Here is a 24,158-nt window from a genome sequence, read left to right as displayed (position 1 = left end):
TGATGGCTTTCCCAGCTTGGCGGATGTTCCGGACGGAAGCCTGCATATTGATCGCAGTTTGCGGACCCTTTGACCCTGATGACTTTGTTCGGCCGTCTGAGCACGCAGACCCTGCAAGTCGCTGAGGCTTGCAGTTGAACCATGTCTGTGCGAGAGGGTTGTGTTCCCGTACTGTGGACACATGTCTCTCCCAATCTGGAGTGAGCAATGCACATGCCAGTTTTGAGCACAAGCCTGAATCAGGCCCCCAGCTGTCCGCCAGCTGTGATTGTCTGGTTGGCTCGGCATGGTTGGATGTTGTGTCGCTTCCAGCAACCGCCATAGCCCAGCCCATCATCGCCACGAGCCGAGAAGATCATTGAATTTTTCCATCACTGCATCGTCGAACGCCCGACACCTCACATTCTTCATTTGAACCGAGCTTACTTGATCATCCAATCTTGTCTTCCCCTTACATCTCACAAAACACCCCTTTGTCAAAAGAAAACCGCCAGCATGGGTGTCGCCAAAAGGACAAGAAAATTCGCGACGGCACGTGACATTGATATCGCACTCTCCCCTTTCACAACACACATTTGCTAACCTGCGTACAGGTCAAGCGCATGATCGGCCGGCGGGATGATCGCCGCAAGGAAGACGTCGTCAAGAAAGCCGAGCTGGAGAAGAACAAGAAGCAGGAGGAGGCCGTCCGGGAAGTGTACGTCGCCCTGATCTTATCATTGTCAATAAGAATTCTCACTGACAGGCTTGTTACAGGCCCCAGATGCCGTCGTCTATGTTCTTTCAACACAATACGGCCTTGGTTCCTGTGCGTATGACCTTTCGGATTTCATTGGACCAAGGTGTTGACCTGTCGATCAACCAGCCCTATCAAGTCCTCGTCGATACCAACTTCCTCTCGAGGACAGTAGGAGCCAAGCTGCCACTACTGGAATCAGTATGTGCCACATGGTCTCGGGATACGGCGGAATTGCGACTGACACCCTCTCAGGCTATGGATTGTCTCTACGCGTCGTGCAACATCATTATCACATCTTGTGTCATGGCGTGAGTGCCCTCCGTTTCCCCCAATGCCCTTCATCATATCTAACAGTTGCCGGCAGTGAGTTAGAGAAGCTTGGGCCAAAATACCGCGTGGCGTTGATGAGTGAGTGCGGTGCTTTGGCCGATATGGAACTCCATAGACTAACGGTGGTTTAGTTGCCCGCGATGAGAGGTGGACTCGCCTGACATGCGACCACAAAGGCACATATGCCGATGATGTCCGTGGGCCCCTCATTCCTGACTCTCCTGCAAAACTCCCCAGCTGACAATCATTAATCAGTGCATTGTCGACCGCATCCAAAAACACCGCATCTACATCGTAGCCAGTACGTCTCCACCTCCTTCCTGTCTCATCCGGAGTCCGTCCTGACCCCCATTACAGCAAACGATCGCGACCTCAAGAGGAGAATTCGCAAGGTTCCAGGCGTGCCCATCATGTCGGTCCAAAAGGGGAAATACGCCATCGAGCGACTACCAGGTGCCCCCGCCACTTGAGGTCTCCTCCGGCTATGTCGAGACTGGAACGTGCATTTTCCGAGTTTCTAGAGCTGTCAGGTCGAGTCTGAGCGACTGACTATGGATCAGTTCGCACGATGCTGTCTATTTGGGAGCCACGAGCCCCGTACCTCGGCGCAACCCTCGCACCGCTGGCAGACTTCACTCTGCTGTGCGAAGGTTGTCGACGTTGAGGTCCATCAGAGGGACATGCCTGACAGTTAGTGCGGGACGGAATGGAGGTGTCACAGCAGAGCGCATGGATGTGTACTGTGCCGGCGTTGCGGCGCAGCTGGGAGGAGTCGGCAAGTTGCATTTAACCCGGGAATGCCGGATAGCTTGGGGCTAGGGGCAGAGACGCCACCGCTTTGACGAAGGCTCGAATACTCATACTGTTACGCTTACGCTCATAAGTATTCCGGGTAGTGCGACATGATGTAGCGCCCCGTCATGCCATTAGAAATCGGAGAAGTTCAGCCACCTGGCAAGAGATGGGCATGGTGAGTGTTCCCTGTAGATGACGGCAACAACTACTCTTCTATCTCCATAAGTCTCAGTCTTTATGCGCCGCGAGCAATCTCATTGTGTCAATAAGAGTGAAAGCGCGAGGCTGGTTACGTCGATCTTGAATCTTGAAGAGGAGCCATCACGACGACAACCTAACTCCGCGGATTTTGCTAAACCCGGCCTTGTGGCCGATCCTCTAATCAACAGCTAACCACAAGCTCGCGTACCTATCTGTGAAGATGCCGTCACCTATTCCGCGGAGATCGACCTCAATTGATGCAATACAACCATGACAGCATGATCAGACATTGCACTGATGCTCGCTCCCTCCTTCCAAGGGCCGTAAAAGGCGCGCATCGTCTTCCAGGGTTCCTCTTCCACTTTTCTCATGTCAATTTCATCTCCTGGAAAAGTCCAAAGCGAGGCTATCCTCGACAGCCCGTCACATACTTAGTCGTCCATTGTCATCTACAGGCCGAGTGGAAACAAGGTTCTGAAAACCATCAGGACCAGGCAAAGCCTCTCTCAGGTCCATCGACACCGCAGGATGTTTTGGTTTCGTAACAATTATCGTGTCCCTACACGCTGGAGGAGAAAGGAGGAGCAGAAGCGGGATTGGTACCAATATTTGACTCTCCAGGGCGAACTGGCATATAAACCATGGATGGAAGCTTGTATGTCACCCAGCCTCAAGGCTGGTTATCCTAATTCTGTCACTCACTGCTCACGCTTACTAGTTTACAGCGAGACTCAGGGAAGCGAGCAAGCAGGGACTCAGCACAGCAAACCCATGAACACACAGAGAGGCACGCACAGAGGGCATAGCCAGCGCACACCCACCCACACGCCGAGTCAAAACAGAGAGGCAGAAGCAAACTGTGCCGCAACTAGCCTGCATGGAGGAGATGGGTGACAAGTCCTTTGTCACTTGTCATGCTGGTCAGAATCCACTCACCCACCCTTTGCAGTTTCAAAAACAGCAAGACTAACTAGAAAGTATCAGCTCTCACCTCTCCCAGACAACCACGGACAACCGGGATATCACTGGGCATGTTCAGACCACGAGTACGACTCGGAGGGTCCTTCTTTACCTCTTGTTACTGCTTCCTTTGCCCGTCGGAGACCACCTGTACCACGAATCCTAGGACCTGATTGAGATCCCAGCTCTGACATGAGATAACAGCCGGAAATGCCAGACCCGATCACAATTGAACTACAATCAACCGGGCCATCCTGATAACCAGGATGTATATCACCCCGACGTCTACTCAGTGGAATCTGATCGTTCCCGCTCCCCCCGTCAACCGAGCTGGCGCCGATCAAGTCAACCCACAAGCGGAAGAGTAACGAGGAGTCCGCAGCAGAGCAATCATGTACAACTCGATCAGACTGGGCCTCAATTCGAAACTCATACCCGTTCCAATAGCGCTCTCCATCCACAGCCAGCCACAAAGCTTCTTTGTTGCCAACGACTCGGAGGCGGACTGGGCCCCTTGAGAAGGTCGAGTGACCAACAGAGAAAGGCAGAAGCTCTTCTCAGCCAATTGGGTATGACTTGGCCGGACGTCGACGCCTATCCTGCCCTGGCTGTACACCAACTGTCAGAGGATTGCATGTATCCCTATTCCAAGGTCAGTCTTTCAGGTCCGATGCTCTCAAACGGCGGGGCGAGTCTTCACACTCTCGCTTTAAACATGGCACCAAAAAATTGTCTTTTACTAGCAGCCCCAGAAAGGGATCAGCTCAATTCCATCTCATCAAAAGAGAGAAGCTCCTGAAGGCTCTTCACAGAACGAAGTACACGAAATTCCGGACAGGGGCAGCAGCTGTTGCGGAAAAAGAGGCCGGAAAGACCATTTCCTGGCTCATAATGGGCTTCCTGTTGGATTCCCCGCGCTGGCATACGACCGACCCGCCATGGACGCCCGGGGAGGGCTGCTTTTGCGGCTGAAATAGTCCTAAAGGAGAGCGTCCCAGCACAACATTGTGTTGAAGCCGCCCGGCACGACCACGCTCGGGCAGATTTCGCGGAGCGGATATTCGCGGACCACGGGGTCGTGCTCGAGCAGATGAAGGGAATAATTTCTTCAACGACCAGCTGGGTGCAATCCTGCTGACTTGAGGGCGCACAACCTGTGTCGACGGGAAGACTTTCCTGTCCCGACCGAGACCACTGACGGGAACCAGGTGATATGGATAGTTACGAGGAGCGAGTCGGGCAGAGCAGGAGAGGAAACCCATCACTTCAAAGGACTTCGACCCAGGCCAACACGGCGAGACGTTGCTGCCGCGTGCAGATGACGACGGAAAGCGTCGTCATCGGCGTAGAGTTGACCTAACCCTTCTCAGTTACGTCAGGCTATCGACGCGATGACGGCAATTCCCTCCCATGGTCGAGTCCAGGTCAATGCAGCTGATGCGGGAAGGGATGTCTTGATCCTGGCAAAGGTCAGGTGGAGGGTGCCGGCGTTGCTGCGCTGAAAGCGGGTGTTGTTGCAGCGGTTGGGTGTTTGCGGCGTTGCGCAGCCAGGCATGTTGTTGATGAGTATCAGATGCAGGCTTTAGCTCGATGAGGCTGAAGAGGATGGTTCCCTTGGCTCGTTGTGGACGGACATTCGGGGACATTGCCATTCCATTGGTGTATTCTCCAACCCAGCGCCTGGATCGGCTCCGGTGTTGAGATGGTTGGATCCGGACATTGCGGTCTGCGGCATGCGGCATTGGACGGAGCTCTCGGGCTCCGGAGCCGACGCAATTCCCCGCGATTCGGAGCATCCGCTAGCCAGCAGCTAGCAGCGATTTTGCGGGGAAATGACGTTAGGGCTAGCGCCCCCTTGTTTTAACCGCCCTGGGAGCAGGTGACATGTAGCCACGGACTCGGCGGCGGGTTCAGCACCTCGAAATGACTTTCGAGTTCGCAGCATTGTGGCTCCCGCGGAGATGTTGAAGTCGGTCCTGAGAGCTGGGTGCCGTTCGGTGACGCATTGCGTGACGGAAAGAGGGCCCAGGCCTGGCAGGTGCGTGTTAGCGGCCAGTTTTGTACGTAATTGAAAAGAAACGACACGCCCGGCTTCCCAGTCCTTTGACGTTCAACAACCGCTGACGAGAACTGACAGCATCACACCCCCAGCCTCCCTTTGGCCCGCCCATTGTCGACAGATCCCCCAATCGAGAGTCAGCAGTCAGCACGGTACCGCGTCCGCTGTTTCAACGAAGACCAATGGCCCGGAGGTCTCCTTTGGAGGATGCCGTTGCCGAGCCGCGAGCGAGACACCGGGGAACGCACTTCGCATGCGGTTGGAAACGACCACAAGCGAAGTCGACGGCGGCGAGCCTAACGGGCATTTTGGACTGTCGTTCACGCCGCCTTTCTTTCAAGTTTGACGGGGGATGGTTGTGTTGGTCTTGAATTCTCAAGTCGACTCCGGCTCCGCCGGCCACCGGGGCTGCCAAGACTTATTGCTAACGAAATTGCTTCGAAAATGGATCGGGCAGGTATTCATCAAGTAACAACAACCTCTAGCTGCAGAGGACTGGAGCCTGTTTTCCAAAATTTCTTTCCCTGGCTTCTCCCCGAAACACTTCACCTGTTGGGAAGAAATTGACGGCATCGATGCGGTCAGTGGCGCTAGGGAGAATCCAAGGCTTTATCGCTTCCTTCCGATGTTTCGAGGCAAGCGCCGAGTCTGAGCAACCGCAGTTGCCCTTTTCGGACAGATCCAAATTTGGAGGAAAAGAACCTCAACAGCACGCCGGCGACCGGAAGCGGCGTCGCAACAGCCGAGCCAGCCGTATCTTTACCTTTGCCGATTACGCTTCTGTACGACGGCTTTGTGTCAGAAGTACTCTGCTAACAAGCAGCTAGAAACCCAGCATCTGGTCTGCTGATATGGGCGCATCTGCATCCGTGCCTCGTGCGCCGGCAGGCGTGTTATCGCCCTCTCAATGTCCAACCTGCATGATCAGGCATGATGCCATTGCATTGCCCAAGGAGTTCCCCGATGGCGATTGATGAACCAACTTTTAGAAACCGAACATCATCTGTATGCAGGTTTCTGGGCAGACCGGACCCCTGGATTCTGTGACAAACTGGCGTTCCCATAAGTTTCCTTCTGCTTCGCTCTTTCTCCTGGCTGCCTGTCCAGCCGAAGTCGGTGACCGAACACGCCCAGGGGCTGCTCATCATGAATGGCGGTTAGGCGCTTCTTGAACTGCAACACACGCCTCTTGCAATGCTCCCGATTGGATGAGCCGAGGCCCAGTCTGTGATGAAGCTTTTTTCCTTCCAGGCCTGCTGAGCCCTCGACCTGTGGATCCGGTGGGTTCCTCCCCCATGAATCAACCGCTGGCGGTGGGAAACAACGACTCAGGCGGTGGATGGGCATCCCGGCGCCGAGTTGGCCAGTGCTCGATCTTGGCTTCGCAACTGCACGTTTTGCTGGCCTCGCGGGTCAATTCCTCCCTTCAATTGCTGCATCGCACAAAAAAAAGCTCCCTGTCAGTCAGGACACTGCGGAGCCCAGTACGGGCACTAAGACACGATGGCTGCAGATATGAGTCTCCATCCCGGATGCGGCTCGTCATGTGGACGGACGTCTGGATCTCGTCTGTTGTGCTTGCACCATCGCTGACCGCACCGAGCAAACTCGTCCCAACCCAACACGATCCTGCATTGGCCTTCTTTTTCTCTGTCCCTCCTCGGCTGCCACCCTCCGTCCCCTCTTTTTTCATCTTTGCCTCGCCTTTGCGCTCGGTTCATCAACCTCTCGTCCATATCGTTTATCAGCGTCCCTGTCATGCGGCCTGCCCCGCAATCTGGGATGAACCCCACTAACAGATAAACGCGACCAGAATTATACGCCCATCAGCGGCGCCGAGCTTGCCCTGCCGGCCCTTTCGTGACATTGCGGCACCGGCTACCTACCCGTCAAGGCCCTCGACCGTTTACCCTCGCAGACGAGCTCCGTTCTTTTGTAACTTTGCTTGCCTGACCGCCCGCCTGACCACAATCAATCTCCCTGTGCTCTGCGTTGTCCGGCATCTTGTCCGGCCAGAAGAAACCTGCATCCAGTTACCTACACCCTCTGTCCGAGCGCCAACCGTCACACCACGTTTCGAAAGTCAAAGGAGACCATTCGCTAATAGCCAGGGGCGCACTCTCCAGTCTGTTTTGCTGCTACACAGGGTCGACTTTCCGGCTAGAACTGCGCCCGACCTCCTCTCTGATGGCGGCCGAACTACGCTCCGAGCTCGCCATCAGGCCGGTTCCTCGAGACATCAGAGTGACCAGCACCAGCAACGACGAGAGACGACACAAGCATTCTCGGTCATCATACTCGGAAGCGTCGCCGCTCACCTCGAGGAATAACTCATTGACCTTCCGTCCAGCGAAGCGACCAATGCCCTCGCCCAACAAGACCATCGCCGTCATCAATGCCAGCGGAAGGCAGGCCGCCTCGTTCATCCGCGTTGCCACTGCAGTCGGCTACCATGTGCGAGCACAGTTGAGGAATCTCGAGGGTGTCGTGGCCACCGAGGTAGCCACAAATCCGAATGTCACGGTACTCGAGGGGGAGCTGTACACAAAGGACCGCCCTATCGAGAAGATGCAAGTCGACGTGACGCGGAACGGCCCGATTTCCGGCATCGGCGTCAACCACGCCCTCATCTCAGAGCTGTTCCGGGGGGCTCAGCTGGCCTTCATCAACACCACCTTCTACGGGGACGAGCAAAAGATCGGAGAGGCCCTCGCAGACGCGGCTAAGAAGGCTGGGATTCAGCACTATATCTACTCGTCCATGCCAGATCACCACGCTTACAACAAGGAGTGGCCATCACTACCGCTCTGGGCATCCAAGCACCAGGTCGAGGAGTATGTCAAAAAGATTGGGCTCCCAGCAACCTTTGTCTACACGGGCATATACAACAACAACTTCACGTCACTCCCCTATCCCCTCTTCTGCACCGAGCTCCAGGAAGACGGCTCGTGGATCTGGCAGGCCCCTTTCCATCCAGATGTCAAGCTCCCCTGGCTGGATGCGGAACACGACGTCGGGCCTGCCGTCCTTCAAATCTTCAAGGACGGCGTGAAGAAGTGGGGCGGCGGCAAGCGCATCGCCCTCGCTTACGAAATGCTCACCCCAAAGGAGGCCTGCGAGGTCTTCTCACGGGGAGTCGGTCGGCCAGTGCGCTACGTCCACGGGCCAATCGAGATCAAGGTCAAGATCCCCGAGGGTTACCGCTGCCAACTGGAAGCACTCGAGGCGCTGTTTGGGCTAGGCCACGACGATCCCAAGAAGCAGCCCCCATACTTCGGTGACATAGAGCTGGAGAACAGTTGCCCCAGGGTGGCGCTCGAGCTCTGGGAGGGTCCGCGAGGCTTGGAGGAGTACGCGCGGGAGGTGTTCCCTCTGGAGGAGCAGGCGAACGGCCTGACATGGATGCTTCCCGAGGGCGACGACGGCGGGGGTGGCAATAACTCACACCATAATGGCAACGGCGCCGCCCACCCGCACCATTTGAACGGCTACATCACCACTCTCGCCCAAGTCACCCTCGAGTCGGACGGCGAGGATGAGGACGAGGGCTTGGTCATGCGGGGCCTCAAGCGGGACGACGAGGAGTGGCTTGCTTAGGAGCGGTACTCCCGCCGAAGCCTTGCCGATGAACTCTCCGGTCCATTCACAGTGCCTGCTTCCAGTCTCCATGTATTTCCATCTCCACGCATCTTTTTCACCGGAACTTCATAGCAGTCAAGAAGCATTTGGCCTGGAGTGCGGCGAACCAAAATGGTGTTGGATTAGTCCGAGAAGGGCGTACTTTGACGAGCGGATGGTCGAGGGACTCGAGTGATTTCTTTGGCCTTGTATTTAACATGCATGCAAGATGTCTTCATATCGGCGTTGCAGGGCACGGTCGCGGTCGGCCTGGGTGGTATCTGAAAACAAGAGTCAAAAAATGGTGTTCGGCAGCATTAGGGAGTGGGATAATTTTTTTTTTAAACATGAGGAGCTGTTCCGCTCTGGTGCTTCAAACGAGATACAGGTATCATGATGCCAGACTCGGTGAGCGCAACTTATTTGTCCAGCAACAACGGGATTGAGCCTCCCATACTCCGTATTCCAGACTGAACAACGGGACTGTACGATTTGGGCATTGAACCCTTAAGGGTCCAATTATGCATTAGTTGATCGTACAAGTATCTTGACACAATACATGGCCTCTAGTTCCCCGGTGCAACTTTGTGTAGTCCATCTCTATCCCAATCCAAGCCCCAACCCCCCTCAACATGGCGCGGCGGCAAAGCATCGACTTGCGCTCTATCCTCTCGTAAAAAAACAACATTGAAGCAACCTTGGCCCGCCCCTCTTCTTCTTCTCGGGCACCTTTCGTCTAAAACTTGCCCCTTGCCAAGTTCCCCAGCATCAGCTTCCCCGTAACCCACGTCGTGCGCCACAGCGTCGGCACGTCCAGCGTGCTCGTTAGACCGTCGGCGAAGCCAAAGAAGAGCATGGGCGGGATCCACCCGCGCGCGTACTCGAGCGCAAAGCAGGCTTCGGGCATCTTGTACTGCTTAACGTCGCCGCGGCGCAGATGGTGCACGGACCCGGGCGGGTAGATCTCGGGGCTGTATTCGCCCGGCACATACGCCAGTTGCGTGCCGGTGAGGATGTGGAAGTAGTCGTCGGCCGTGTGCCGGCCCGTGTGGCCTTCAGTGCCGACGGCGGTGCCGAAGATGATGAGGTATTCGGTTACGCCTGGGAGGTCGGTTAGAGGAGTGAGATTATTTGGTTGGGAGGAGGGAGGTGAGGAACGCACTGGCGTGGATAATGTACATGCCGCCCATGGCGCCGCCGGCGTTGTTGAAGATCCACTCCTCGTCGCGGTTGATGTAGCTTGTCAGGCTGACCTGGCCGGCCAGCTCATCGACAATGTGTTTGACGATGGCGCGCGTGTCGTTGCCGTGGGCCGCGATGCCGCGCTTGGCCACATCGTGCAGCTGATCCAGCTCAAAAATGTAGAAGCGCTCCAGGTTTTGTTCCAGGAGGTAGTAGACGGGTGTCAGCACGCCCAGCACGATGGCCAGGAACTTCAGCCACCCGCCCATGCCGGAGGACGAGGAGGACTTCGGCGCCATTGCGGCTGATTAGGACTTGGGGAGGGGGGGAGAAGGAGAAAGGGGGTTAAGGAAAGGATAGGAAAACGCGCCGCAAAAGAATTGCAGTCGCTGGGACCAAAAGAGGGCTGTGTTGTCGCGCTGCCCCTGGACCCTGGGAACATTGACCAAAAAAGCGGTGAGTGCATGGAAGCTAATCTTCCCTTTCGATCGACGGTGCTCCACCGCATGTAGCGAATTAGAGCCGGCACTGAATCCCAAAGAGGACCCCAGAGCGGCAGAATCTTTGTCCTTGGATCGCTTGTTTTGAGCTCGCGGTCATCTCGAATCACCCGGAACTCCAACTTTCCGACCGCGCCAAGATTCACCATCACCGTTCGCAGCTTCGCAACTTCGGTCCGCAACCCACCCACACATCACACGGATTCCGCAGATTACAGCAAAAACAACACCGCAGTACACAGACGACCAACGACAACATTCACATTTCCAACCCACGAAAACCCACTGCGATCGATAACAAAACAAATCACAATGACGACAACAGCAACCCCCACCTTCGCCATCCCAGGCCAACTCCTTGGCCCCGCGTCACGCTACCAGCCCGGCCCGGGAACGCACTTGCACGAGTTCAACTTGTACGCCTCCCTCCTGGGTCAAGTCCAGATCACGCAGCCCGCGCGCGCCCCGGGCCCCGCCAAGCGGCTCACCAAGATCACGCCCGCCCCGGCGCCCGCCGAACTGCCCACCATATCCGTCATGCCAACACAATTAGCTTCAGCTGCTTTGTCTTCAAACTCAGGGGGCGGCTTGGGAATAAGTGGAGGGAGGAAAAAGAGGGAGGTGCTTCCCCAGGTGGGCAACGTGGTGCTGTGCCGGGTGATTCGCATCACGCCGCGGCAGGCCGTGGTTGCAATTCTCGTGTGCGGGGACACGGTGCTCGAGGCCGAGTGGCAGGGGTTGATCCGGGTGCAGGACGTACGGGCGACGGAGAAGGATCGGGTCAAGATTTATGAGAGCTTTCGGCCGGGCGATATTGTCAGGGCTGAGGTGGTAAGTTCTGGATTACCTGGCGTGTATGAGGCTGGTTACTGATTGCTGGGTGGACAGATCTCGCTTGGTGACCAGGTAAATTATTACTTGTCGACGACGAGGAATGAGCTGGGTGTTATCTCGGCTGTGAGCGAGGCCGGAAATACGATGGTGCCTATTAGCTGGAAGGAGCTGATGGATCCCAAGACGGGGTTGATGGAGCTAAGGAAGGTTGCGCAGCCACAGTAAGCATTGGGTAACTCCATGGTTGTCATGGCGGCCGTTGGAACATGTGTCAGACAAGCTCTGGAAGATCCAGATAGCCGCCTGGCTTCTGCCACCGGCTGACCATTCCGACGCGTTGAAGAAACGCATCAGGAGACCGTCACGCAGCCGGAAGTTGGCAGCATGCGAGCTTGGACAAGTTGACAATGGTTGGCCTGGTCTATGGGCCTCGTTGTGACAGCATGTCGCCAATCCACTGGAGGCTCTCCCGTCACCCTGCTCTGCCTTATGGCAAGAATGGCCATCTCGAGGCTTCGGGATTTCTGAATTATGGCATGTTCGGAAGATTGGAGGGTTAGACGATAATCCGCATGGCGCGGATGCAAGGCTCGGTGGATGACAAGCATGCACTTATGCCTGCCCTCTGGCGTGTAGAGATCATAACAGGTTTGCCCGGCTCGTCAAAAGGTGGCGGTACCTGCAGCTGACGATGATGTCCAGACGTCTACCGTATCTGTCGCTGTTCTATGTGGAAAATTGTCAGTATCTTCGGTTGCTCCTCTCTCTCCATTGCCTTGGAAAGCCGTTGCGTGCTTGTTTTCGGTATATCGCTGAAAGGCAGTGGCACACAGCACCACTTACACAATAACGGCACTTTGGCTAGAGCCCTGCCCGATCCCTCTTACATCACACTCAGAGATTCCAGTCCAATAATACAACCAATTCACCCGGTTTTGCGTCGCGCATGGCTGAGACCCCACGATCGGCAGGCGGCAGTTGTCGAGTGTTGGGAGGAATACGGATATCACCACCACACCCCGGCTCACCGAGCTCTGCTCCATTGTTCATACATCCAAGAAACCCATTCGGTGAGGTCAGCTAATCCAACAATACGTGTCCTCCCATCCACGTCTTCAGAGGACAAACACAAAAAGTACCCGGGGTATGGACCAATCCGATCTGAGCCGGGTTTGCTCTTCTCGCGCACGACTCGAAGACGACGACCGAATGAGACTCCATGCATGCTCGCCGCGGCGGCCTCACTGGCTGGATGTGGCTGCTGCTCAGTCCTGCCTCCCTCCAGCTTTCTCATGCCGGAGGAAAAGATGAGGTTCAGCAGCGAACCCACAGTTTCCCAGCGGTAACGGGAGGCTCTTAACACGTCGGCCAGACCCCGCCCTCTTGATCGTTCTGGCAGCCCGCTGGCATGATGGTTTGGTTCCGACGGCGGCGAAAGAAAGGCAGGAGCGCCCACAAGCAGACGCAGGGAACTAGTCGGCCTCAGTCGGGGGCCAGTAGAGACCGTGACCCCGACACGCTTGAAAGCCCCCTGATCTTCCCAGGTTCTGTCCCGGATGGAGTCACGGTTCTACACGACTGCCCCAGCGCCACAGTTGACATCTGCTTCATTCACAACCTGGCCGGGGACCGCGAGAGCTCATGGACCGGCGAGGGCCAGTCTGCACCCTGGATCAAGACCCTCCTGCGGCCGAAGCTCAACCGTGCCCGGATTCTGGCGTACAGCTACAACGCATATGTCGTGCGCAAGTCGGTCACATCGCCTAACCGGTTGATCTACTATGCTACGGACCTTCTGAACGACTTGACGACAGACAGAGCCCGCTGCAATGCCTCATCTCGCCCCATCATAACCGCCCTTGACTGTCTTAGATGGCCGGCTCTTCCTCAAATGGAAACTCGATCCCATGAAATTAGCAGGGTGGCCGAAGCGACATGCAGCTCGCTGCTCCAACACATGAGGTACAGGGGCTGGGCAACCTGCGACCGAGGCCTGCTCTGGATCAAGGGAAAGCCAGGCTACGGGCAGTCAACATTGCTCAAATACGCTCTCGACAATCATGGAGCTCGAGTCGACAGCCTTGTCCTCTCATTTTTCTTCCATGGCCGTGGCGACGAACTCCGGAGGACGCCTCTTGGCCTCTTCCGGTCTCTTCTCAACCAAGTCCTTGCGCAGGCACCCCATGCATTACGGGATCTCGTGGACATGTTTGAAACGAAGCTCAAGCAGAACGGCGAGCTGGATGAAGAATGGAATCGGTATGAGGGGGAACTGCGGCCCTACGTCGAGTCGTCTCTTCCAAAACTCTCTCAAACTCGTCCAGTCTGGTTGTATGTCGACGCCCTGGACGAATGTGGCAAAGAGGATGCGGTCAGGCTAGCGGACTTCTTCAAAGCCCTGCTGAAGCGTGTTCATCCACAATGTCAACTCCGCATCTGCTTTTCTTGTCGCCACTACCCAAACCTCGACCTGGACGAAACCACGCTCGAGATTTGGGCAGAGGACGGAAACTGACAGGACATTTCGACTTTTATGGATATGCCCGCTTGAAAAGGCGGGTTTCGTGGCTCAGCCGGGGCTTGCCGAGATCACTCATACGAGCTCGTCCAGTTAATCCACCAGTCCGTCGGGGACATCTTCGTTGAAAAAGCTTGTTGGCTTCGGACGGCTCCGCAACGCCGGCCGAGACGGCAACTAGAGCTCACCTTCGGCTCCCCAAGATATGCATCCGCTACCTGGCATTGGCGGAGATGACCGTGTCGACAACCTACTGGAGCTACGAGAACAACCCCTACGGCTTCTTGCCTTACAATGCAAAAACGTGGGCAATGCATATGGAGCAGTGTGGTGCCCGAAACGTCCCTCATGACGAGCTTCTCTCTCTACTTCGCTGGCCATCCAACGCTCTCGTGGAGTTGTGGGTGCGGGTTTACTGGGCCATGTATCCCGTTCTCGAGAAAGTCTTAGCAAAAGAGCCTCTCTTGCAGACAAGATATCAGATGTCGGGTCTACTTAAGGAAGTTTTGCAAGAAAAGGGTCGAAACCCCGATCATGGCAACATTCTGATGTCGGCCTGTCAGGAGGTCTACGACGCCGTTGCCACTGCTTCTCAGCACGGACGAAGTCGACATTAATGCGAGGGATGAAGTGGGCCGGACGCCTCTACATTGGGCTGCCGCCACTGAGCACGAGACCGCCTTCAAGCTGCTGCTCGTGACAGGTAAAGCCTTCGTAGATACAAAGGATAGACAGGAGGAGACACCACTCTTGACGGCCTCTATGAGTGGGCACGAGGCTCTTGTGAAACTACTTCTCGACACGGTGATAGTCGACCTCAATACAAAGAATGTAGGGGGTTTGACGTCGTTGGCATGGAGTGTCGCGTACGGACACGAGGGACGTCGTCAAAGCATTGCTCGATACCGGTGGAATCGACCTCAATACGAGGTATGAGAGACTCGGGACGCCGCTATTGGCGGCCGCCGAGGGCGGGGACGAAGACATCGTGAAGTTACTGCTCGGCACAGGCAAAGTCGACATCAATGCCAAGGATGACAATGGCCGGGCGCCGTTGTCGTATGCGGCAATCAAAAGCCACAAGCGCATTGTTAAGCTCTTGCTCGATACTGGCAGAGTTGACGTCAATGCGAAGGATAACAATAGCCAGGCGCCGTTGTCGCTGGCCACTGAGCACGGCTACGAGCCGGTGAATACAATTTGCACCGTGGTTGAGGGCTCCCGAGAGCGTATGCGACTTGGAAAGTCAATTAAGTCCTACGTGGTGATACTCCGGGAAGTTCTGTGAAAGCATGGTTTCCCTTAGCCCTTCGGCTGCGCCTGGATTCAACTTGTAACGACCAGGACGCCATTTTAATTTGTTTCCCCCGCATCAGGATTTATACCATTGAGTTGATGCGTTTGGCTGGATGTGCGGAATTAATTGTCCGTCCTGTACATTATACAGGACAACTTGCATTTGGTAGAGCATGGTGGTTTGTCACTGTGAGCACTTGGCACGACCTAACGTAGGTAAGGTAGGCAAGAAAAGATGAATTGCAAGGAGCAGTATGAAAGCACCCACTAAAAACAAGCAAACCAGACTTGATTTCTGTAGTATTCAACTACGTATCTACACGTATAAGTATACCACGTTTCCTGTGTATCCATAAATGCAGTTTGTCCTCGGTATTTCCCGCTGATCATGGGGCTGACCAGGGGCTATACCGTATTCCGAGAATGCGCGACGTCAGAGCAACCACACTGATCCCTGATGCCAAGGCCAATGCCAGGAACCAGCCACCCCTCGTCGAACCGCTTTCTTCAGCCCTTTCTTCTGTTGCCTGACTTGAGACGACAAACCAAACTGCTGCCATCGTCTGCCGCCCTGTGTTGCCTAGCCGCCAAATACAACATACTTCGAACCCCAACACATATCAGGCACGTCTCAGGCATGACAGTCGCGACCATGACCGTCGCAAGCACAGGCGCCTTGACGACCATGCCAGGGTCAGCATCTTGTTGCCCGAAATGCGGCTACGGTGCGGAGATGCCGCCCTTTGAAGAAACACAAACCGCCCTGCTCAGCGCGCAGAAGCGAATCGCCGACCTTGAAGCCCAGGTCCGCCTCCTCAACCAGAAAGCCTCGGCGGCCGTCGACCGCTGGGCCGATTACGAAGACGAGCTCGCCAAACTGCGCGCTCAGCTCGAGTCTCGCCCGCAAACCCCGTCACCACAATCATCATCCGCACCGTCACAGCCGACACAAACCCAACACGTTTCCCTTCCCACCCCGCCCAGCTCAGCAGCCGGCCCGCCCACACCCTCCCGCGCCTCCTTCCTCACCACAAGCGCAGCAACCCGCATCTCGGCCCTCCTCTCGCGCAAATCCCCGCCCCAGCCACCGCCCACTCTCAAACCGACCGGCATTGGCAACAACCGACCACCAACAGCGCCGAGCCCAATCCCCTCCCTCCCCTCCTCAGCCTCATACCCAAACCTGAACCACCGCCCTACGACCCCACCGCCCTCCCTCCCAACCTCAGCCCAACTCACGACTGAAGACCTGTTGAGTGCCCTCTCGCGCGAACAAGCGCTGCGTCTGGAAGCTGAAGGCCGATTGACCGAGACTAGTCGCGAGGTGGAAGAGCTCAGCGCGAGCCTATTCGAGCAGGCCAATGAGATGGTGGCGGCCGAGCGGCGCGCGAGGGCGAAGCTGGAGGAGCGGGTCGGGGAGCTGGAGCGGAGGGACGGGGATAAGAGACGGCGGTTGGAGAGGCTTGAAAGGGCGATTGGAAGGATTGAAAGGGTGAGGGAGGTTCTTGCTGAGGAGGGTTTGCAGGTGGGGCGGAGGGAGTAATACTGTGGGCGGAAGAGCTGTATCATGGAGGATGGGGTGGGTATGATATGATATGATGTCTATGAAAAGGCGCATCTGCATGCGTTTGATGAACACTGGGTATGGGTTTGGTATGGGTTAGGTATGCAAAATGAGTCATGACATGATACCGTGGGAGGACTGGAAAGGAGAAACGGGCAATGAAAACACAGGTCTATATCCGGGATGCATAGTACGGACTGGGAACTAGACGTCGAAATGACTGTTTCTATTAGGCAACGCTATCTTGATTCAATGCGATCGCTGTTAGATAGTCGAGTGCCGCTTCGTAGAACAGGGCTCTGCCCGCTCCCTGCCATGAATGGCGACCTTACCGGCCAGTTGATAAAGTCGAGGAGGGGTATTCCCATGCTTCACACGGAAGTGACGAGAACTGGCCTGCCAAATACCATTACCTAAGCCCCTGTCGCAGTTTCCTGCTCTCCCACATTTGCCTGCTCAGCTGCGTTGGCTGTCTCCGACTCAGAGGCGGTTTTGGCGTCGTCAGTAGTCTGGCTCTCCTTAGCAGACTTCTTCTCTTGGGCGGCCTTGCCGTCATTGGCAGACTTGCTCTCTTCGCCCACCGGGGGCGCGCTCGACCCGTTCTCCATGGGCTCCGGCTTAGCATGCGGGTTGTTCCAGAGCTCCAAGATGTGACGGACCTTCGGCCCCCAGACGTCCTCTCCCTTGAGGAGCTCGTCATATTCCATGCAGTTCGCGCCACCCAGGACAAATTGCCCCTGCCGCGTCCGGCTCAGCTCGGCCATCATGGCGCCACAGCCCAGCTTCTCCCCCAAATCGTGGCACAGACTGCGCACGTAAAACCCCGACGTGACCGTCATCCTGATCTTGGCCGCCGGCGGGCCCTTGCCCTCCCACGGAGGTGGCGTGTTGGGCGCGGGCGGTGGAGGAACCAGGTTCGACCCCTTGCCCTTCGGGGGCAGCGTTCCCAGCGCGCCCGACATCATGGGCTCTGCCCGCCCTTGGTTCGTCTTCTTCCGCTTGGCCGCCGGCTGCTCATCGCTGACGAGGTTGTCGACGCGTTCCTCGGCCTCGCGCTTCTTGCTGTTGTACTCGGCCAACGCCTTGATCTCCTCCTCTTGCTGCTCCGGCGTGAGCTTGGTCAGCCCCTCGTCGTATTCGGCCTGCCGCTTCGCGACGCGCCACACAGAGTCGACCAGGTTCTTCTCGGCCTGCTCGGCCTCCTCGGTCGGCCAGCGGTGGTTGTGCGTGCCGGGCTCGTACCATTCCACCAGCTCGAGCTCGGTGACTTCGACTTCTCTCGTCTCGATCTCGCGGGGGATTGGCTTGCCCTCGCGCGCGTATTCGTACAGGGGCTTACCTTCCATCTTGAGGGCTGAGTAGAGCGGGGGCATCTGCTTGATCTTGCCGCGGAAGCCCTCGAGCGCCTTCTCAGCAGCCTGTCGCGTGACCTCGTCGTACTTTCCCCTCTTGATGATGCGGCCCGTGCGGTCGTAGGTGTCAGTGCTGGCCCCAAAAAGAACGACGGTCTCGTACGTCTTAGTGCAGGTGAGGAAGTTCTGGAGCGACTTGGTGCCCTTGCCGACGCCGAGGATCAGCACGCCTGTGGCTAGGGGGTCGAGGGTGCCACCGTGGCCCATCTTGACTCGAATTTCCTGCTTTGCCTTGCCCCGCCGCCGTTTCTGAAACCGGGACTCCTTCTCACGCATGGCGGCCTCTTGTGCGATGAGGGGTGCGAACAGGCGGGACGGGTTGAAGTAGGTCTGGCAGTCGCGGATGACTTGGGCGGAGCTCATACCGAAGGGCTTGTTTATGGCTTTTGCTCGCAGTCAGCGGCTGACAGTCAGAAGTATCGCGGCAACGGGTTTACAGACCGAAAACGCCCTCGAGAACCTTGTCGGCGGCCATCTTGGCGATTTGGGGAAGCCTCATAAGGGGAGGGGGTTGACCGAGTGCCAGTTCATGAACCCCAGATTTTCAATTGGACTGAAGGTCACTCGACAACAGTAGCAATGGCAATGAAGAGAATGGCAGCGTTGCTATCTTCAATCGTACCTAGGTACGCTTGGCAAGATGACCACCTGGAATTTTTGGGAAGAGCAATTGGAGCAAGGGGCCAGTTGCGATTTATCTGTCTCTTTATCGATTGGAGGCGCATAGGTCCTGGCAGAGCGCCTCACGTACCCAAGACCTCCTCTAACTGTTAAACCGGAGTATTTCTCTAACGTTGCTCTGTACTCGGTACAACTCAGCCTTGGTGTTCAACCCCACTTTCTCAAATACGCGTTGGTGGTCGCGTTGAGTGCTTGCGCCAACTCTACCGCGCCAACTCTACCGCGTCAAAGAGCCGACACATGATTCCAACACATTCAAGCCACTTCAGCCTTTTTCTCAGCCGCTGACTGGATTCACCTCTCCATCGAAAAGACACCCCGCCACAGGCGATATTTCCCTGCGGCAAAAGGTCGACAAGCGTGCTACTCACTATTGTTTCTTTGGGCAATAACTGCGATGATGGGGCGACCTCGACTGCCGAAGGCTTCTCCGGCATCGACTATCTCGACTTCCGACCGCTCCCAGATTCGGTGGTCCCCAGAAAAGTCGTTGCTCAAACCGGCCAGCATCGAAGATCCCAACTGTCCTTGCTATGTCCTCAAAGATGCCACAATCTACCGGGAGGATCGCCAGACCCTGGCCAATCCCCTCGTCGACTATGTCCATGGAACTATGGTCGTCCAAGGTTTTCTTGAGGAGCCCGAAAAGGACACTATTGCTAACTGTGAGCACTGATTACTCGTTCATCCTTTCTGTCAGGCGAATCACCGCTAACCATGTCTGCAGTGGTCCGGCCCAATGTGAAGACTGGCTACATCGAGATTTCCAAATCAAGGTACTACGCAATCGGAGACGGTCCGCTCTCTTGGTGGGTTTCAGGCGACACTGGCTGGTTTGAGATTAAACCGTCGGCCAAGTATCAGCGCATGTACAACCAAGTCATGGAAGCAATCACACTCTACTACAGCGCATACGAGGTCGAAGAAGCTTACATCCAAGCTTGTGAGAAGGAGAGGAAGAGGAAGAAGGGCCAGCTGCCGCCCCCGCCTCCCCTGGACAAGGTGTTTCTCAAGTACGCGGTCAGGGTCGGTGACGGCATCCTGCGGCATGAGGTTGAGGCGCTGTGTCACAAATGGGCCGGTTTCCTGATTGCCCACTTCCAAAGGGAGAACGCCCTGGATTGGGATACATCAGCCTTTGCAAATTGGTTGCGCGAGCACCGCAATGTAAGCTTTTACTTGTCATCCAGTATGGCGTCGTGTATCTCTAACCAACGTTGGATAGGATCTCCATACGAAAGCTGCCAATGGCGTAGTTGGCCCCCTACGGCCCTCAGAGACGCCGAACCGGCCCGACGACAGGACTCTGCACAAAGGAAGAAGCAAGTCAGCTAGGGCAAGCAGCAGAAATAGCGAGGTCGAAGACAATTCGCGGGGTTCTACGTTGAAGCGCTCGCTCAGCCCGCAACCAGAGCTACTCAACAGAAGCACGCCAAAAACCAGCGAGACCCCAGTGCCGCTACCAGAGAAGTACAGGTTAGCCTCTCAGCCATCAAGCACGAAGCCACCTCCGGCGCCGGTCCAAGCGCCCAAGGACACGCCCAGCGATACACCCACGTGGGAGGCTGAGCCCAATAATCCTGTCGACCGGCTGCTGTCAGTCCTACTGGAAATTGGAACCGAAACTGACATACGGGAGGCACTGCCGAAGACAATTCACAGCAAATTGTATTTCAAGTGCAGGATCAACAAGTACCAACACGCTGCAGACATGGTCGCCTACTATGCAAAAGAGCTTTTGCCACGAGTGCCCGCGGAATGGAAGGGCACACCGTGGCAGCAGTGGCTTGCAAGCTCTGCCAAGCGTCCTTGGAACCCGGCAGAGCCGCTTGACCCGGGAAAGATCCCCGCGATGACTTTTCGTAGGACGAAGGCCGGCTCCAAAACGGGCGTTTCAACCAAACCGGCCACACAGCTTCCGCCGACGATCAATCTCAAACCAAGGGCTAAGAAGGCAGGGCAGAATGGCAGCGACGAAGAGTCAGATGACGACGCCGCCGGTCAATATGCAGCACCTCAGCGGGGCCGGTGGTCGGGCAAAGGAGCAACCCTGCGCTTAGCGGCAAGCTCCAAGAAGCGGCCGCTTTCAGAAGTCGACGACCCAGTCAACGGGAGTCGCCGCGGCAGGAAATCGGCCAAGTCCATCCACCGTGCCAGCGACGAGGATGAGCAAGCTGAGGAACCCGACGACAGCAGTGATGACGAAGTGGTCGACAACGAAGACATGGCTGTCGGGTCCCGCCTGCCCTTGCCCGAGGGTGCCGTCCGGGTAGTGGTGCACGCCGAGCGGATCCCCACGACGTCGCCGAGCGGGCCCGACGGCACCTGGACGTGCGAGGAAGAGGGCTGCATGTACGTCGTCCGGTCGGCCAACGAGGAAGATGCGCAGCAGCAAATCAAGGAGCACTTCAAGGTCCATGAGGCGCAGGCCGAGAAGATCAATCTGGCTGTCAAGGAGAGCCGTGGGCACATGCCGATCAAGTACGCCTACTTTCCCCCTGTTCTCCTGCTCGTCTACATGCACCCCAATCACAGAGGTACATACCACTTAGCATCAACGCCCGCGCCTTTTCAATTCACTCGTAGCGCGCCAAGTCAGATCAGTAATTCATGATCTCGGCTTTGCAAGCTATTTGACATGCTTAGATCTCCTAGACCCCACTGCAGCCGTGCATCACCGGTGCTAAATAATGACAGTTATCTACTCAACAAAATCCAAGCTCTCGGAAAGGCCGCCTTCGGCAAGAAGCCGGTGACCGTCAACGGAGATCCCGTGCCCGCGCCAGTGAAGCGGCGGTTGCTGGTTTGAGTGCGAGAGACTGGGTGGAAATCTTCTGGTGCTGAAAGTGCTGTTGTTTGTTTGCAATTGTGTGTAATGATACAATACCCCGTACAGTTTAGGCAGAGGATCCCTGGTGGTAGGGTTGGGCTGGTGGCTGGCTAGGCGTTATGCGAGTATGTTGGTGGGTAGCTACTCTGGGCGCTTGATACGGGAAGGCGTATGGAAGGGGTTGATATGTCAGAGTCTTGTTTATTCAAACCCCGGAAGCTAGCTCACTGTCTAGATAAATGCAATGTGGGATCTCCCACGAAATACCCATTGAGTATTCGAAATATCGGTCCTTCACGGCTTCGCCAATGCCATGACAGCATACCGGAAGCTTCCGTTCGCGTAGCCCCTTCTCATGGCGCGGAAGGCCTGCAAGAAGGCGATGCCGTCTCGGCCCTGGCTGAAGGCGAACGCCCACAGCGAGGGGTTCTGCACCAGCGACCACGAGATGTCCCTGGGCCAGTCAGTACCGGCGATACAGAACAGACAGCAAGGGAAGTAGGTACATACCACGTCTTGCTCACATCCTTACTGATATCCTTCGGCCCGCCGAGCAGCTCCAACCCTGCGGCCTTCGCCATGTCGACATACTCTTGCTGTGTGCACAGCGGCGGGAGAAGCATGCCATCTGTCGTGTGTCAGCCAATACCACCGTCCCGAAACCATTTAAGAAAAGAGAAAACGACAGAAAGAAGGAGAAGAAGAAAAGACGAACCCTCAATAGGCTTGATATCCCTCTCAAACTCCGCCTCCCCCAGCGCCTCGGCCCGGAACCAATCGGCCACCACCAACCGCCCGGAGCCCTTCTTCCCCTTCCCCGCATCAAGCAAGCGCGCCGCATCCCGAAAGAACCGCGCCTTGTCCGGGAAGTGCGACAGCGCCTCGCTCACCCAGATCACGTCGAACGCGGCTGGCTCCTCGCCGTCCCCGCTGAAGTAATCGCCCATCTTCTCGGCGTCGAGCTCCAGGAAGCGCACCTGCCCGCTGCTGCTGCCGAGGGGAATGAACTCGCCTTCCTTTGCTGAGCTCTCGTGCTGCTCGTCAATACCGGATGATGAGGTTCCCGACGACGAGGTCGAGACGGCGGCGACGGCGGCCTTGCTCAGCCGCCGTGCGATCTGCACCTGCTTGCTCGAGATGGTGATGCCCGTCACGGAGGCGCCTAGGTGGGAGGCTAGGTAGCGCGAGGTGCCGCCTATGCCGCAACCTACGTCGAGGATGCGGAGGGGTTGCTCTGATGCGGGTGCGGGTGGTGCCGTGGTGGTGTTGCTGTTGTCGTCTGGGGAGGACTCTTTGGAAAGGGACGAGATGGAGAGCAGCAGGCGGATCAGGTTCAGCTGGGCCGTCTCTTTCGTGTCGGTTGCCTTAGAGGTGGCAGTGGGCCAGTAGCCGTGATGGATATGTTCGCCCCTGGTAGGAGGGGTGGATATTTTGAGTATTTGGGTGAGTGAGGGTGATCAGTGAGAGGGGGGATGCGCACCACAGGTTCAGGTAATAGTCGCTGGCCAGGTCGTAGTGCAGCTTGATGCGGTCCTTGAGGGCCTGCATGGTCGTGTGGGCGAGGCCCAATGGCGTGTCGTATTGCTTGCTGAGATCGGTCGTTTCATCGCTGGCGGACTTGGCGTCGGTGGGAACAGACATGATGGCGGTTTTGGAGGTTTGTGTGTGGTCTTATTGGTGTGAAATGGAAATGTAAATAATAGGGAGTCGGTGAGGTATGTAAGGTCGGTCCAAAGAACCAGCTGCAAAGTATTCCTGCAGATGCAGCCCAACCCCAAAAGCTTTCCTCGGCAGCTTTCCGGTTTGATGACGCTTCCTGCATGTCTTTCTCTCAAAACAGCTTGGTCTTTAACCCAAGGCGCCTTGGAAGCTGTGCCAATCATCTTACATCCACTACTGCCAACGCCCCACAGTTTGAGGTCGTCCGCGACGGAGGCAAGCCAAGGAACGAAGCCAAAAGGATACAACATTGAGCAACATGGTTCCACTCAGCATTTCCGGACACTGCAATTTGTGTCCAAACAAGAAAGAGACAGACCATTTCCTTGATCAAGGAACGAGGGTGAGGAAAAATAAAAAAAAAAAACAAATAAAAGATGACTGGAGCGCGATTCGAACGCGCGCCTCTTGCGAGAGTAGAATGCAACCCTTCTTTGGGAAGAAACAGGATTTCTTGAGTCTACCGCCTTAGACCACTCGGCCATCCAGCCATTTTCTGTTATTTGCACAGCCCAACACCTATGCCTATAAAGATCAAAATTTATCGGCGCCTGCTTGGCACCTCGCCCCTTCACGACCACCTCTCGTGAAGGCTTGACTTTTGGCCACATTCGGCGCTCATACGGTACTTGAAATGGCACGCTAGTTAGCAAATAAGTCCAGTGACCTTTGACGGTCTCTTTATGACTGTTCCATCTCCTGGCAAGCTGGCAATTCCGGCAGAACCAATTCATTTGTTTGGCATCTCTTTGAGGCAATTGAGTTTTGGGAACCCAGCTCAAGATTAGCAATGGTGAGGAGGGCATTTGTAAGTGTGAAATTAGGGAGGCAGGAACAGAGAACATGAAGACAAGAGTGAAGGCTGAAAATTGTGGATAGAACAAAGGGGAAATGGTTACATGGAAGTGGAAATGGATATG

At 56.1% G+C, this 24,158-nt stretch overlaps 10 protein-coding genes and 1 non-coding gene across 11 annotated transcripts; 7 read left to right on the top strand and 4 right to left on the bottom strand.

Moving 5' to 3' along the window:
• Positions 1 to 495: 495 nt before the first annotated feature.
• Positions 496 to 1,539, top strand: N657DRAFT_653599 (Fcf1-domain-containing protein; the record flags this gene model as incomplete). Its single annotated transcript, XM_062794428.1, has 9 exons — positions 496 to 531; positions 594 to 697; positions 757 to 808; positions 866 to 937; positions 992 to 1,047; positions 1,104 to 1,147; positions 1,201 to 1,262; positions 1,325 to 1,370; positions 1,427 to 1,539. 9 exons carry the CDS (start codon positions 496 to 498, stop codon positions 1,537 to 1,539), a joined length of 585 nt encoding a protein of 194 aa, XP_062651126.1.
• Positions 1,540 to 5,974: 4,435 nt separating this feature from the next.
• On the top strand, positions 5,975 to 7,075 carry N657DRAFT_207291 (uncharacterized protein). The gene has a single exon (XM_062786224.1). It carries the CDS (start codon positions 6,293 to 6,295, stop codon positions 6,878 to 6,880), a length of 588 nt encoding a protein of 195 aa, XP_062651125.1. The 5' UTR covers positions 5,975 to 6,292; the 3' UTR covers positions 6,881 to 7,075.
• A 196-nt stretch (positions 7,076 to 7,271) lies between these two features.
• On the top strand, positions 7,272 to 8,681 carry N657DRAFT_661509 (NmrA-domain-containing protein; the record flags this gene model as incomplete). The annotated part of the gene is made up of 1 exon (XM_062795098.1): positions 7,272 to 8,681. One exon carries the CDS (start codon positions 7,272 to 7,274, stop codon positions 8,679 to 8,681), a length of 1,410 nt encoding a protein of 469 aa, XP_062651124.1.
• A 399-nt stretch (positions 8,682 to 9,080) lies between these two features.
• Positions 9,081 to 10,461, bottom strand: N657DRAFT_641342 (C-8 sterol isomerase). The gene is made up of 2 exons (XM_062792122.1): positions 9,865 to 10,461; positions 9,081 to 9,803 (listed from the first exon to the last, which is right to left on the bottom strand). Exons 1-2 carry the CDS (start codon positions 10,181 to 10,183, stop codon positions 9,439 to 9,441), a joined length of 684 nt encoding a protein of 227 aa, XP_062651123.1. The 5' UTR covers positions 10,184 to 10,461; the 3' UTR covers positions 9,081 to 9,438.
• A 235-nt stretch (positions 10,462 to 10,696) lies between these two features.
• On the top strand, positions 10,697 to 11,443 carry N657DRAFT_653596 (putative exosome 3; the record flags this gene model as incomplete). The annotated part of the gene is made up of 3 exons (XM_062794427.1): positions 10,697 to 10,950; positions 10,993 to 11,215; positions 11,273 to 11,443. 3 exons carry the CDS (start codon positions 10,697 to 10,699, stop codon positions 11,441 to 11,443), a joined length of 648 nt encoding a protein of 215 aa, XP_062651122.1.
• Positions 11,444 to 12,437: 994 nt separating this feature from the next.
• Positions 12,438 to 15,024, top strand: N657DRAFT_631185 (ankyrin; the record flags this gene model as incomplete). The annotated part of the gene is made up of 5 exons (XM_062791037.1): positions 12,438 to 12,560; positions 12,618 to 13,549; positions 13,870 to 14,040; positions 14,300 to 14,439; positions 14,597 to 15,024. 5 exons carry the CDS (start codon positions 12,438 to 12,440, stop codon positions 15,022 to 15,024), a joined length of 1,794 nt encoding a protein of 597 aa, XP_062651121.1.
• Positions 15,025 to 15,326: 302 nt separating this feature from the next.
• On the top strand, positions 15,327 to 16,792 carry N657DRAFT_206722 (uncharacterized protein). Its single transcript, XM_062786222.1, has 2 exons — positions 15,327 to 15,360; positions 15,435 to 16,792. Exon 2 carries the CDS (start codon positions 15,490 to 15,492, stop codon positions 16,573 to 16,575), a length of 1,086 nt encoding a protein of 361 aa, XP_062651120.1. The 5' UTR covers positions 15,327 to 15,360; positions 15,435 to 15,489; the 3' UTR covers positions 16,576 to 16,792.
• Positions 16,793 to 16,806: 14 nt separating this feature from the next.
• On the bottom strand, positions 16,807 to 18,768 carry N657DRAFT_641339 (pseudouridine synthase). The gene is made up of 2 exons (XM_062792121.1): positions 18,450 to 18,768; positions 16,807 to 18,391 (listed from the first exon to the last, which is right to left on the bottom strand). The coding sequence occupies exons 1-2, from the start codon at positions 18,481 to 18,483 to the stop codon at positions 17,010 to 17,012; spliced, it is 1,416 nt and encodes a 471-aa protein (XP_062651119.1). The 5' UTR covers positions 18,484 to 18,768; the 3' UTR covers positions 16,807 to 17,009.
• On the top strand, positions 18,589 to 21,788 carry N657DRAFT_611854 (uncharacterized protein). The gene is made up of 3 exons (XM_062790375.1): positions 18,589 to 19,354; positions 19,417 to 19,856; positions 19,915 to 21,788. The coding sequence occupies exons 1-3, from the start codon at positions 19,087 to 19,089 to the stop codon at positions 21,301 to 21,303; spliced, it is 2,097 nt and encodes a 698-aa protein (XP_062651118.1). The 5' UTR covers positions 18,589 to 19,086; the 3' UTR covers positions 21,304 to 21,788.
• N657DRAFT_641337 (S-adenosyl-L-methionine-dependent methyltransferase) lies at positions 21,699 to 23,311 on the bottom strand. Its single transcript, XM_062792120.1, has 4 exons — positions 23,000 to 23,311; positions 22,235 to 22,929; positions 22,030 to 22,147; positions 21,699 to 21,973 (listed from the first exon to the last, which is right to left on the bottom strand). Exons 1-4 carry the CDS (start codon positions 23,158 to 23,160, stop codon positions 21,814 to 21,816), a joined length of 1,134 nt encoding a protein of 377 aa, XP_062651117.1. The 5' UTR covers positions 23,161 to 23,311; the 3' UTR covers positions 21,699 to 21,813.
• A 305-nt stretch (positions 23,312 to 23,616) lies between these two features.
• N657DRAFT_t27 lies at positions 23,617 to 23,729 on the bottom strand. The gene has a single exon. It is a non-coding gene; the product is annotated as a tRNA-Leu (tRNA).
• Positions 23,730 to 24,158: the final 429 nt, after the last annotated feature.

The sequence above is a fragment of the Parathielavia appendiculata genome (assembly GCF_033297405.1).
Source record: "Parathielavia appendiculata strain CBS 731.68 unplaced genomic scaffold N657scaffold_2, whole genome shotgun sequence".
Lineage (NCBI taxonomy): Eukaryota > Fungi > Ascomycota > Sordariomycetes > Sordariales > Chaetomiaceae > Parathielavia > Parathielavia appendiculata.
Note: the sequence above shows the minus strand (reverse complement) of the source record. Positions and strands in the feature narration are given on the sequence as shown.